Source organism: Cataglyphis hispanica, chromosome 7 (assembly GCF_021464435.1).
Source record: "Cataglyphis hispanica isolate Lineage 1 chromosome 7, ULB_Chis1_1.0, whole genome shotgun sequence".
In the NCBI taxonomy this organism is placed as follows: domain Eukaryota; kingdom Metazoa; phylum Arthropoda; class Insecta; order Hymenoptera; family Formicidae; genus Cataglyphis; species Cataglyphis hispanica.
In genome coordinates this window covers 555,001-570,303 of record NC_065960.1, presented here as the reverse complement: position 1 = coordinate 570,303, position 15,303 = coordinate 555,001, and the positions used below count along the sequence as shown (strand labels likewise).

Genomic DNA, 15,303 nt, shown 5'->3' with positions numbered 1-15,303 from the left:
ACAGTTCAACGAAATAACGTGGAAATTAATATAGCGACCGCATATTGTCTATCCCGTCACAACATAAAAAGGGAGCAATTTGAAGGGAGCAATTTGGTCCTCAAAAAATTAGGACCAAGATATATACTGGGAGGTGATTTTAATGCAAAACACACGATATTGGGCTCCAGATTTATCACTCCAAAGGGAAGGGCACTGCATGAAGCATTTATCAACTGTGCTAGTGAATTCCACTCATCGCATAGGTGAGTTGCGATGAGTTGCGCTAACCTACTAGCCTACGGATATAGGCAGAGTACCTGACTTCTTAGACTTTTTTATAATGAAAGGTATCTCATCTAATTATATTCAAATAGATAATGTAGACGATTACATCTGACCACACGCCCGTATTAATGACTGTTAGTACTATAGTAATTTCCAAAACAAAGAAACTCACTATTACTAATAAGTATACAAATTGGGATAAATTTAGAGAGGAACTGGACAAACAAATAAACTTAAAAATAAGATTTAAAACTACCAAAATTGGATGGTCAAGCGGAAAGTTTTGTAGAAGCAATACGCAACGCCGCAAGAACATCAACACCAATACCTAAGAACCAATTGGTCCAAAATATCTGTTATCTGCTTGAAATCAAAGAAATGATCAACGAAAGAAAGAGAGCAAGAAGAATCTGGCAGCATTCAAGGCATTCAGAAGATAACAAAATTTTTAATCGTATCAGCAATCAGTTGAATAAACTAATCAAAGAAAACAAAAACAAAAGCTTTGAGACGTACGTGGAAGGACTCTTCGCAGAAGCAGAGGCTGATTACTCATTATGGAAAGCGACCAGCAAATTCAAACAACCTATAGCTAGGATTCCTCCGTTCAAGAATGAAACTGGCGAATGGATACGGAGAGATGAGGAAAAAGCGGAGTTATTCGCCAAGCACCTGGCTAGAATATTTCAATCGCATGATATTGAAACCAAGGTACTACCCACAATAACCTACAAGGACAATAAAGGATTTAAACATGTTTCACCAATAAAAATTGCACGAATAATTGATAATGATATGAAGATGAATAAAACATCTGAGCATTGCGACGAATTGAAGCAGACCATAGTATCTATATAAACAATCAGATAATACCACAGACGGACTCAGTAAAATATTTAGGGATGCAACTGATACTTGGTTGACATGAAAGCATTATGTACACAAGAAAGTTGAACAAATTCGATTAAAGACCCACCAAATGTATTGGTTAATTGGACGCAGATCACAACTAAATTTACACAATAAAATCCTTATATATAAAACAATTATTAGACCAATCTGAACGTACGGAATACAGCTATGGGACTGTACAAAAGACTCAAATTGGCTGATATCAACGAATTGATGACCTCCACTTGGAATTGGATATTCAGTTTGTCACTAAAATAATGATGAAAGACTACGCAAAACAACATGAAACACGGCTCAAACAACATATAAACAAAGAGGCAACGCAGCTACTTAATACTAAATCAGACATAAGATGCCTTAAAAAGTGTAAATCCCAGGACTTGATCTAGTAATTTGTATTATGTGAATACATATAACAATACAGTTGAGTGAATAATGATTTGTGTCTCAACATATGTTCATTTAAACCTTTGTAAATGTATTTCTTATTTAAACAGTTGTTTAAGATTGTAGTAAAAATTACCAGCTAAAAAAAAGATAAATAATGATGAAAAGATTTTATCGATTCTAGAATGGCCAATAATTCTCGACGCGTCATACAATAATTCCTATCCTGCTCAAGATTTGCTAAAATAAGCAATAACTTTTTCAGTGCCTTCTTGATTTTGTGATAATACTGTCCTTATTCCACGATTTGAAGCGTCAATATCAACAATAAACTCCCCTTAGTTCACTAAAATTAGAATTTTACTTCGGAATAATTCATATAAAAGCATATAGTGTTTTTTAGCTATGTTTTGGTATCCTGAAAGTCTCAAAAGCTTCCAGCATGGAAGTATATGCTAAGCATTTGGCAATAATTTAAAGAGCTAAAATTCTGCTCCAAAATAAATTTTCATGAATATCTTGATTCCTATCAAATTTACGAAAAAATGTCATATGAAATAGAAAGCTAAAAAAATTCTCTAGAAAAAACATACAGGGTCATTTTTTCGTATAAGCAATCGTTTCCATAATAAACACGAGTGAAAAATCATAAAAAATACAATATTCCATTTTTAGCCATTTTCATTATACTAAGAGATAACATTTAAAAAAAAAACAATTATACTAGGGTATTAATACTTCGCGTTAAATATGCGTTTCTTATACCTGTGCATGAATATAGGAACGTTAAAATTGTTACACAGATCATATTCTCAGTAGGGAATCGGATTAAACATCTGCTTCTCCCTTTTGTTTCGCGCCCGGGGAGAATGCCTCACCGGATGCCGTCGGTTAAGGTTTATACTGGTCTATATTTGCGTATTTTATAACTTGAAAGAACAGCCGCGAAAGAAAAATTCAGCAGTATTGTGTAAGCCAGTGTATGATAATATGAACGTGTTTTGTAGTCCTATTAACCAATGTGATTTTATGAAAAATGAGTGAAAGTTGTTTTATTTGTGATCAATTGCTTGGCGCTGATCCTACTGTCGAGATTGAGCGTGGATTAGACAAGTTAATTGATGCCAGTGTTGAAAGAGGTGATGGAAAACACGAACAATTGTGTCAATTGACATCATGCACAGTCCATGTCTAATGTCAAAAAGAGTCTACTCATTCATCAAGTATCAAAGCGTATAAAAAAAACATGAAAACGAGGAGGCTGCAGCTTCGTTGAGTCTTTTGAAGAAAAGAATGAGGTCAAGCCAACCAAGTTTTGATTTTAAAAACTGTTGTTTTATTTGCGGAAAGCAAGCTGACGAAGAAAAAGAGAATAAAAAACGGCAAGAACTTCGTGTGAAAGTTTGCCATGTATCAACTTTTGGTTTTAAGGAAAATATTGAAAAAATAGTTGAGACTAGAGGAGATGACTGGACAAAAGTTGTTAAAAAACGTGTTACGTTTGATACAGATTTAGTTGCAACTGAAGCTAAGTATCATCAAAACTGTTTAACTAAATTTAATTCGCCAGTCTCACAGGGAAAAAAAGTAGATCGTCCTGTAATCGAAAATGTATCAACAGCTATAGAGAAAATCTTTTTTTTTATTGAAAACAATGAAGACTCTCAATTCACATTGACTGAGTTGAAAAGCATCGTGACAGATTATATACCTGACGACAAAACTATCAAAAAAAAACTTGAAGAGAAGTATGAAGACAAAATTATTATCACTAGTAAAAAGCAGGATTTACGATTGTTTCATTTCGAGAGATGCATTTGAATATTTTAAATCAAGCTGAGTATAAAAAAAAGACAATCCAGAAGCAGAACGACGCAGAATTTTTGGTACAGCTGCTGAAATTTTACGTCAGGATGTACGTACTAAAACTTGTGAAACTGATTTTTATCCATCCAACACAAGTTTGTTTTTATATAAATGAATACATTCCTGAATCTTTAATTTTTTTGTCGAAGAACTTTTCATAAAAATAAAAAAAAAGGTAGAGCCAATGAAAAGGATATGTATGACTATTTATCATATAATTATGGCTGCACTTCGTCCTCGATCTTTTCAATCTCCTCTGCAGCTTGGCTGTTTATTTTCACCATCAATATGCGTCTGAACGTTTAGTTGATGTTTTATCCTTAGGTGTATGTGCATCATATAAAGAGACATTATTGTATGATGCATCAAATTTATTTCATCCTCTGTCTTCAATTACTCCATCAGAAGATATATGTTTCTTGCAATATGTTTGTGACGACGCAAATCACAATGTCGCTTCTCTTGACGGTTGTAATACATTTCATTTAATAGGAATGATTAAAATAATCACTCCCCATGACAAAATTAATGACGATCAGCAAATTTTTAGATTACCGAAAATGCCAAGCAAAAGTGAAATGGCTAGTCTTGCTCGTATTCCCCTCAAAATTTATGACAATCGTAGTATACAAGAATTAAAAAATATAATTGTGTATATAAAACTACTAAATTGTAAATATAAAACTACTGGTGGATGAAATGATGTCAAAGCTTCAAAATTCTGATGTATTGTTGTTCGAGATTGCAACGATCTCGAACTTCGCATTTTTTGTTGCCGCGCGACCGCGTCATCGCCGCGCGCGCGATGCGAGGTAGCGTTTTCGGCGACCGAGCGAAAGCGCGCGGCAACAACAAACATCGTCGCCCTTCTCGAAGGATCCAAGGTAAAATCGCGACAAACAAGTCACCTAAAAACTGTCGGCGGAAATGACTAAATTTCGGGGACCTTCTGGATCCTTCGAGAAGGCGATAACAGTATAAAGGTAAGCCGCCAACCGAGCGCGGCGCATTCCGCTCAGAGTACTTTTGACGCGTGTACGCTACTCGAGTGAAATAAAGAGTCGATCTCGTTTAGTGAAATAGACATATTACAGTGCCGTTGTGTGACTACCGGAGTTATTCCGAGACAGACGTTTTATCGCTGTTCATCCGCCGCGTGCGAATTACAATCGTATCTCGCGTACGAACGATAAAGCAAAGATTTAAGATTCTATTCATCTTAAAATCGAGCGCGTCTCGATACTCGCGGGTGTCGTCGTCCGTCGGCCGTCTCACTTCGCGCTTGTCTCTTTTGAAGCACGCTCGCTCGCACGCTCGCTATAACTTTCGCTCTCAATTGTGGATATATGCAAAGTGGAATTCACCAGACATACCAGGCTGGAGTGAGTTTATGGAGAATTTAACAAAGGAAAAAGCACACACCAAGTCACGGTTAATTTTTCTACCATTCATTCATCAACCTGCAAGTAATTACAACACTCTGTACACAACTTTACTGTATATTCTAGAAGATGGAAAGAAGCATGGCCATATAACATGTATCATTACGTTAGACCAACCACTTTATTTTAAAGCAAGAAAAATTATTGCAACATTAATTGAAAATGCTGAGTTGTGCAAAATAATCGTGAGACTTGGAGGCTTTCATTTACTAATGTCATGGAAGCATTGAATATATAATGGCTGGAAGTGGCCTGAACGAAGTATTGAGTATTATTTTTGCTCCAAATTCTGTGGATAAAATATTGGGTCATGCATATTCGAGAGCTGTCAGGGCTCACACTTTACCAAGTTCTGTCTCAAATCATTTTGAAGGAAATAACATTTGATGAGGAACAAAAAAAGAAATTTGAACTTTATCTCTTTATAAAACTTGTATGAAAAATCATTTGAAGATGTTGAAGCATCGAGTGACATTAAAGAATTAAAATTATTATTCAATGAAAAAAATTGCCAAAATAAAAAAAGAGAGCCCACCGCACAACTGTGGATGCAATACTTTGAGATAATTACGATTGCAAAAGAATTCATACGAGCAGAAAAGATGGGAGATTGGGAGGAGTATTTAACTTGTATTAAAAAAATGCTTCCATATTTTCACGCGTCTAGGCATTTTCTTTATGCAAAATTTGCACCTTTGTAAATGCAAAATATGGAAAATTAGAAAATTCAATGGACAATGTAGTTTTTCAGAAATTTACTAATGACTTTTTCTCACTTAAACATTCAGATAAATATTTTTGTGGAACATGGAGCGACATGATAATTGAACAAACTCTCATGAAATCGTCAAAATCAAGAGAAGGCTTTACTCGAGGTAGAAGTACAAGCGAAAGTGTCTTGAATAAATGGGTTTATGGTCTAGTGACTGTGAGTAACATCAGCGAAGAACTCGAGAAATTTTGTGGACTTTCTTTCCATTCTGGAGAACAGCTTGTTGAGGCAAGGGAATCTCGCATAAAGAGAAATGTTGAAGATGTACACAAATTAGATTGGTTTAATTCTCATAATCCTTTTTCCATTGTAAAAAAATTATGTCGATTGCAACAGGGGTTACTGGAGATGAAAAAATAAACTGCCATGATGCTTGTAAAATTGGAACCGCCGGAATGGAGCAAAAAATAGGCAACAATTTCAATGACATTAAATTTCGATGTGCTGATAGAGTACTTCCACTGTTAATTGTCAGTAGTAATGTTAAAGTTCATGAGTAAGTAACAGCTATTGATCCATTATTATTGTTTCAAAGGATAAGTGTCATGAAAAGAAAAAATGAAAAGCTTCGCACCTATTTGGAATATGAGTTGGCTCCGTATCCTGTGTCACTTTTTGACGAGGCTCGTATGCGCAAAACAAATAAGTCATTTTTTATGATAATTTCGAGCCACTAAAATTTAAGCCAGATTTTCAAAATGCCACATTTGTCATTGACGGAGGATTTCTCTTGCACCGTATTGTATGGCATCAAGATGAAACTTATGATGCAATTTGCTAAAAATATATTCATTACGTTCAAAATCACTTTAGCTCGAAATTGATTATTGTTTTTGATGGTTATGACAATATTAGCAACAGTGTGAAGGCTATGGAGCAACTTCGCCGATCCACAAAATCATCATCTGTTGATATATACTTTAAGGAAATGGTTGCCAAGTGAGCCAAGACAATCTTCTTTCCAACAACAAAAATAAATCCAGATTGATCTCGATGTTGACAGAAAAGTTTGAAGCAAATAATTTAATTGTTAAACATGCTCAAGATGATGCTGATGTTTTGATAATTGAAACAGCCATTGAGGAGTCGTATAAAAACACCACGGTTGTTATTGGGGAAGATATGGATCTTCTCGTAATTTTGACTGCTCGAACACCTATTAATAAAGAAATTTTTCTCCTCAAACCAGGCAAAGGAAAGGTTAAACAAAAAATTTATTCTTCACGAAGCTTTGATCAGTATAAAAATATTCGAGATCACATACTATTTTTGCACGCATTTTCTGGATGTGATACAACGTCTGCTCTTTTTTATAAAAGCAAAACAGCATCTTTAAAACTAATAAAGAAACGACTGGACTTGCAGAATGCAGTTAAAATTTTCAATCAAATTGATATTTCTCATGACTTGATTTCTTCAAACGGAATAAAATTTTTCCTCGCAAGTTATAGTGCTCTAGTTGAAGAAGATTCAATAATAATCATCGGTATTCCTGTTTCATTAAATCTGTAAGCAGAGGAAAACCAGTCAAATAAAATTTATTACCACCAACTTTTGATGCAGCTCAACAGCATTTATTTCGTGTCTATTACCAAGTACAAAAATGATTAGAAAATGAATTGAATCCTGAAGACTAGGGGCATTGAAAGATAATATATTGTGGCCGAAAAAAACATCTCAACTTCCTGCACCTGATTGCCTTTTAAACATGATATTTTGCAATTGTACAAAAGGCTGCAGACTATTATGTACATTTCGAAGATTGGGGTTTAATTGCTCACCAGTTTGTGGTAATTATCATGGACAATCTTGCTTGAATGCTGAGCCAATCGAAGAAAATTCGTCAGAGACAGAACCAGTGACTGATACAGAAATTCAAGACTCTGATATACATTCTATAGATTTTCTTGAACAATGTCTCGATGAATTTATAAAAGAAGAATCAGAAAATGAATAATTTTATAATACTGCCATAAACATGAGACAATAAATTTTTGAAAATAAAATTAATAATTTTTTTTTTTAATTTTATGTCTTAGTATAATGAAAATGACTAAAAATGGAATATTGTGTTTTTTATGACTTTTCACTAGTGTTTATTATGGAAACGTTGCTTATACGAAAAAATGACTCTCTATGTTTTTTCTAGAGAATTCTAGAGAATTTTCTTAGCTTTCTATTTCATACGACATGTTTTTTTCGTAAATTTGATAGGAATCGAGATATTCACGAAAATTCATTTTGGAGCAGAATTGTAGCCCTTTAAATTGTTGCCAAATGCTTAGCGTACACTTTCACGCTGGGGACTTTTGAGACTTTATTCAGGACATCAAAACATAGCTAAAAAAACATTATATGCTTTTATATGAATTATTCCGTAGTTTGACCCTATTTTTGACTAATTTCAGTAGACTATCTTGCTTTGTGAGAAAATATGAAATTGGCGAAGAACTTAACTTCCGTTTTAACTTTTTGATAAACCTAAGTCCATTCTATTTTAACCTGACTTTCAATCAACAAAGGTTTTGCTATTAATGAAAATCCTTTTACAAATTTTCTATAGTACGAACAAAATTCTAGAAAACTTCGCAGTCTCTTAGTTCGAGGAATAGGCCAATTCTTTATGGTAGAAACTTTTTGGGGATCCTTAATAATTCTCATTTCAGAAACAACACGGCCAAGATACTTCACCTGTTTTCCTAAAAGAAAATACTTCTTTGGATTAATTTTCAAATTATTTGAACGGAAACGAAGAAAAACTGTCCTCAGATTTGCCATCATATCCTCAAACGTTTTGCTAAAAACAATAACATCATTTAAGTAAATTAAGCAAATTTTAAACAAAATTTTCCGTAAAACTTTTTCCATTAACCGGTCAAAAGTCGCTGGAGCATTACACAAGCCGTATGGCATCACAGTAAACTGCAGCAATCCATTTATTATGGAAAATGCTGTTTTCTTCCTATCTTCAGATCGAACCTTTATCTGCCAATACCCGCTTTTCAAATCCAGAGTGAAAAACCAATAATTCCCGACAAACGATTCGATATTTTCAATGCGTGGTAGTGAATAAGAATCCTTAACTGTAACAGCATTTAATTTCCTGTAATCAATACAAAATCTTAATGAACCATCCTTTTTCTTTACTAATATCACAGGAAAAACTCACGGATTCTGAGATTGTTCTATCACACCTTGTAACTTTATCTCCTGAATAATCTGATCCATCTTTCTTCTTAGATGTATAGGAATTCGACGGGGAGCTTGTTTAATAGGAACAGAATCTTTAATTTTAATAATGTGTTCCATAACTTCACAATTCCCTGCAGTAATATCTTTCAAAAATACATCTTGAAATTCATTTAAGAACTCAGTAAAAACACTTTTCTGTTCAGAATCCAAATTTTCTAAATTTTCCTCAAAAAGTTTCTTTAAGAAATTAGGAACCTTTTTTGTTGATTCTATTCGAGAACAAGAAAGTTCCCTAGAATCCTGTTGCACAAAATTTCCAAAATTAGATTCAAAAACTTTTTCTAAATTGATCATCTCAAGGAAATCAGTCCCTAGAATAGTCCGAAATTTTAACTACTAACAGAGGAACGTCCAAGGAATATTTTCTCAATCCTACTTTTACAACCATCAGTTACTACAAATTACTACCATCTCCCCTGTCGGATTCTTTAAACTGCAATAGTTTTCCTCAACTTTCCGACTAAGTCCCTTGACTAATCTCTCATTTAAAATCGATATATCGGAACCCATATTAATTTTGAACATATAAAATTCTCCATCTATTTTCCCCTTATAACTAAAAAGATCTTTCTTTGTTTTATTTATCAAAGAACATTTAAAAATTATGTTTGGGGCATTAACTTTGTTAGCCGAACTTGCCCTGAAAAGCTCGACTAATCTCTATTTTCCTCGCTTTCAAAGCGGGACATTCCGGGACAACCGAAAGTGTCCCTGTGCTCCACATTGCCAACATTCTTTCTTTTGCACAAAATTCCTTCGAACTTTATTAAAAGATTTATTCTTTTCAAAATTCTTTCTTTCTATAACCACATTCATTAAAATTTAAATTTCCAAGCTCAGTACGCAAATCATTATTGACATTATTAAAATTTCCGCGCTCAGTATGCTCCTCTCTATGATAAGAATTACTTAGCTGGTTATTGATGTTATCCAGCTGCCGTATCCTCTCCTTCATTCCACGAAGTATTTCTTCACGCTGATGCAACTGCGCCTCATAACCAGCTTGCTGCTGCAGTCATACTTAACTGCCGGATTTCCCTCAACACAGATTGGAGTGTGATCGCCTCTAATGTCGGCCCTGATGTTGTAGCTTCCGAATCTGAAATAGCAGAGTCGCAGTTCGGCATCTTTTCCGCGTCATGACTCCAGATGTAAGATCTCGTTGCTCAGTTCTTGTCTCCATAACTCGTTGTATGCTCTTTCCAATGGTATGTTGACTAGCTCTATCCCGGACGAGCAACCAAAATGTTGCATCCAACGATTTCGAGATAAATCGAATCGCGCATGACACAACCGGCACTCGCGAACTACGAAGGTAAGAACACGAAGTAAAGAACACTTAATTATAAAAGAACAAGAACTTTAATATCAACAGAACTATATAAACTGAGAACAGAAAATATTGCTTTAATCACAAACGCATCCGCGCGGATTGACATCCGTCACAAAACTAAGATGGCGGCTCAAAACACAAGATGTCTGCCGTTGTTTATCAACAAACTCCCGGCGATACGCTTGGAGACGGGCACAATCCAGGGATGCAACAACATATATATATATATTTAAATACAGGGTGTCCGGCGTCAATCGCATCACCCGTCGTATACAGATAAAGCAGATAAAACTGAGGAGAAAATTCCTGTACCATTTTTTTATAAGCTTAATAAGAGAGTTATTATTGAATAAAGTCTGGCCAATCATCGCCGATCTTTAGCGAGACGCACGTCAGTGAGATGCTATAAACAGCTGAGCGTTCACGCACACATGCTAGGCGCGCGGCTCATTGATGTGCATCCAGCTAAAAGTCGGCGATGATTGGCTAGATCTTACTCAATAATATTTCTTTTATTAAACGTTATACAAAAAAATGGTTCAGGATTTTTCGACTCAGTTTGGTCCATCTCCACTTTTCATCCGGTCAGTTACATGTCGGACACCCTGTATATACAAAAGTCGTAAGGTTAAAAAGAAATTGGCTCACAATATTGTTCTTTGAGCTTACCTTGACTGGCTGGATTGTTCGGTGATTTTGCCTTGACTAGCTGGATTGTTCGTTGATCTTGTCTTGATTGGCTGGATTGTCCGTTAATCCTGCCTTGATTGGCTGGATTGCTCATCATGATCATTGTGACTTCAAAGTTTCAGACTTTCTTACATCAAAGTCAAAGTCACTATTAAGTGGCTCACTTGAACCCTACGTATTTTCGTATTTATTTAACATTTTTTTCTAAAATGTTTTCCTCAAGAATTTTTCATCTAAAAATTAATTTGACCTTTAAATGACCCCTAGAAAAAAATTTTTCTTGTAACATGACCACAAACATAAAATTTTCCATTCTTTTCATTTCCGGAGTTAAAAATATGGGTTTCTATTTAAAAATTTTAAGTTGACTTTGAAATGATCTCTAAATTTGACCTCTAGGTCAAAGTCAAAGTCACCATCAAATGCCCCACTTTAAGCCATAGAACTTTTGTCTGAAACATTTTTTTCTACATCTCATTCCTCCCGAGATATTTCAAAGATCCAGGACTTTTTCTCTACCCTGTATGTATGTATACATATGTATACATATATGTGTGCAATATGTACTAAGATGGATCAAATAAGCGAGACTTTACTTTCAAAAATTATTATTTAATTAATATTCTTGAAAACTAGCACAAAATTATTTTCCTATATAGCATCAACTAATATTCACATATTTTTGCCACTGCATTGTCAGTTTTATAACGGGCCGCTTCACGAGCTGTTCGGTGCGCGGAAAACGCAATCGGGATCAGAATTCATGAAGGGTGAGATAAGATGAAGAACAGAATATGTCGTTTATTTGCCTCTGTTAGCAATGGTCAGTTTTATATCAATCGTTTAATATCGTGCTGTTACGGCGCGCGAGTTAGGCGAGTGCACGAAAGTAATATGACGCATGGCGTGGGGCGCGCGATAGTACGGGCTGCGGAGTCACTATGATAATCGAGCGCGCGAGAATCGATACGCGGCGAATGGTCGGCGCGAGATCGGACAAGCGCGGATGAGCGGGCTTGTCGTACAATAAATGTGTAATTTATATGATAAATAGATGCCGAATATTCGGTGTGGGCTGCGATAACGCGAATAGAAGTACCCCGTAATTGCATCCAATGTAGAGTGTCGGTAGATATAACGCGTCGCGTATTCCCAGATGTCTTCGGCGAGATGCGTCTATGCGCGGAGTTCGGACGGTCAGCGGTGTCGAGAATGCTCGGCGAGGTAGCAAAATCGCGATCCCTTTGTTCGACAGCCGGGATAGTCGGATGGTAGATTGTAATGCTCGAGAATGCTTAAGAAGAGCGGCGAACTCTTTCTCTCTTTCGATTTATGGCGCGAATCGGAAGGATTCGCAATCGGAACAAATGTCAAGAATGCTCGGCTCACTTGCGCACAGTACAATTGGACACGTTGCAATTATAAATATTATTACTATTATTATGCACTTGTACATAGGAAATGATAAAATAAAATGTGCAATAAAAACAGATTTTACGTGAATTGAAAAAAAAAAAAACAAATGACACATTGGTACGAGTGTAATAACAGAAATGAGCGCGTGAGTTTTACACGATTGATAAACTTTAATTGCTTTTAACTCAAAAACTATTGCAGCCTCAAAATTTTTGTACTAAAATTTTTGACTTTATTTTACCTCTAGAATACGCCAATAAAGTATTGTTAGTTGTGGGACATCCAATCGAACGGTGCGCAACTTTATGTGTCTAATAACACAGTGTGCAATTGTAACGTGTTCAATTGTACTGTGCGCAAGTGAAGACTTCTCCTCGGCGGAGACTACGAACTCATCAACCTCCTTTCTCTATTCTTTTTACGAATCGAGATCAATTTTTGATATTCTCTCATTCTTAAAGCAGCGAATAGAATTTGGTATCAGTCTAGTGCTGAAACAAGATCTATCATTTCTGTCAACCTTTTTATACTTGCCAATTAACCCGCGTTGTTTATTATCCTAGTGGTGGGGGAAACGGCGCGATATTTTGGCGTGCGGCGCTCGGCGCTATTCGGGCGCGCTTAGCACCGTTCGAGTTTTTTGGTAAGAGTTGTATCAGAGGTTGTATAACGGCGTACAGCCATTCAATGATATCGAGGTTTAAAAAAAGGCTCTAAGCGCTTTTGCTTCTATTCGGCTGGTGTTCACCGGGCGGCAGATTTCCGGCTGGTCAACGTGCCGGATAACGATAGAGGGATGCATCGTTACAGTTTTTTTATCCCTGCTTCATAAAAAGTAGCAGGACGAATACGAAGTCAATTACATACAAAATTTTTCATCTCAATTTTTCATCATTGTTGAAACCTTTCCCCCTTAAAGCTTTTTTAAGAGGTTCAAACAAATCTATTATATATAAGAATGCAACTCAAAAATGCAATCTCTTTCTGCTGCATGACGATCCAAAAGTTTCTGAGAGATTTCGGTCTTCTGATCTACATTTAAAATTCGAGGCTCCCATCGTGCAATGATTTTTTGAAATCGCAATTTATATTTAATTGTTTGCACACTTTCATAAAGATGCCAATATTATTGTACCAATCCTTTTACTAATTTCACGAACAATTATTCATCGATCGTCTTCAATAAAATCGCGAATTTGTTGAACATTCTCGGCGCAATGCTTCTCGTTGGTCGATGCGCATAAGTCAAATTTACAATTTTTTCTTGATCTTTACAAGAAACTTATGCCATTTGCATATTTGAGATTTCGATAATGTATTTTTATAAAACTTTACACGTACTTTACACAATCTGCACAAAATTTCATAGGTTAATATGTTTGCATTAAAAATTTAATAATTATGTGTTGCACAATCGAGACAAACAACTTCTGTTCGTTTATTGTGTTTATTATTAAATAAACGATTGTAGACACAAACGCGCAACTTAGAGCGGGTCTATCAATAATCCATATTGCTACAACAACAAGTATTAAAGTATCCTGCTCCTATGCAAAAAGTTTGTTTATATTTGATCGACCTATATATATACACAAATATACGATGGTTTTAACGTTTTTGTTGATAACTATACTTACGGCTATACTTAATTAAATTGTCATTGATGATATTTTCAGGCGTGAGATGAGCGTAATAAAAAAGTATTCTATTTTAAAACAATTAACTCTTACTTTTGATTGTTATGTACCACGACTCTGTCTCTTCATCACAATATTGGCGTACGTCTTATTTGGAAATTATATTAATGCCGAAAAGGTGTATTTGATAACAGCATATTACAACGTCTTGCGAAACTCAATGATCTTTGGATTTTCAATGGGTAAGATTATTGTTAAAACCAAGAATAAACATTTTTATTAAAAATGACATCATAATTTTCCTTAGTAGATATTAAAACTACTGGAAATATCATAACAAATATTTCAACAATTAATAATGAAATACAGAAAAATAGAATATATATTCATAAATTTTCATACTACATACTACAAACTTTTATTTTATTTATCTATAGATTTTAACCAATGGTAACTTTATTTAATAAATACATTAAGAAATTGATAATTATGATGTTATGTATATAATTAAAGATGGAGAATAGTCAATCGAAGATGGACAATTCCTTGTGAGAATTAAAATAAGAATTATAAATCTAACAATAAATATGTTCCGTGTAGGTCTCCATCAAATGACACAGGCATTGGTTTGCATTAAACGTTTGCAAAGATTTATGATGCACACTGAAATAATTAAAAGAAAAGAAGAGAACCTCTACCAGACGATTAATGAATCGTTCGCACTTCGTATGATAAATGTTAACGCTAAATGGCATGGTGATGGTAAGGACTATACGTTACGTAATGTAAACTTAACTGTACTTCCTGGTAGCTTCGTAGCCATTATTGGTCAAGTAGGTTCGGGTAAAAGTAGTCTGTTGCAAGCGATACTCCAGGAATTGCCTTTGATAAATGGAAGCATCAAAAGTCGTGGCAGAATAAATTACATCAGTCAGCAACCATGGATTTTCGCGTCTTCTGTAAAGCAGAATATTCTGTTTGGACAAACAATGGACAAGTCACGTTACAATGAAATAATCAAAGTTTGCCAAATGGAATCAGACATAAACTCGTTCCCTCAGGGTGATTATACTATCGTAGGCGAAAGAGGAATAAATCTGAGTGGTGGCCAGCGCGCCAGAATCAATTTAGCACGAGGAATTTATAAAGATGCCGATATTTATCTATTAGACGATCCTCTATCTGCAGTGGACTCGCATGTTAGCAGGAATCTTATCAACAACTGTATTTGCAGCTATCTAAAGGTAAAAATTGTAAGACAAAAAAAAATAATAACAGCAATAGACATAGATTGCTAACAATACTAACAAGTAACACTACTGTGACAAG

At 35.1% G+C, this 15,303-nt stretch overlaps 1 protein-coding gene across 1 annotated transcript in view; it reads left to right on the top strand.

Moving 5' to 3' along the window:
- The window catches only part of LOC126850757 (probable multidrug resistance-associated protein lethal(2)03659), a 209,410-nt gene that overhangs the window by 125,929 nt on the left and 68,178 nt on the right, over positions 1–15,303 (top strand). The window contains 2 exon segments of the mRNA XM_050594052.1: positions 14,014–14,216; positions 14,575–15,218. Of these exon segments, the coding sequence (XP_050450009.1) occupies positions 14,014–14,216; positions 14,575–15,218 (847 nt within the window).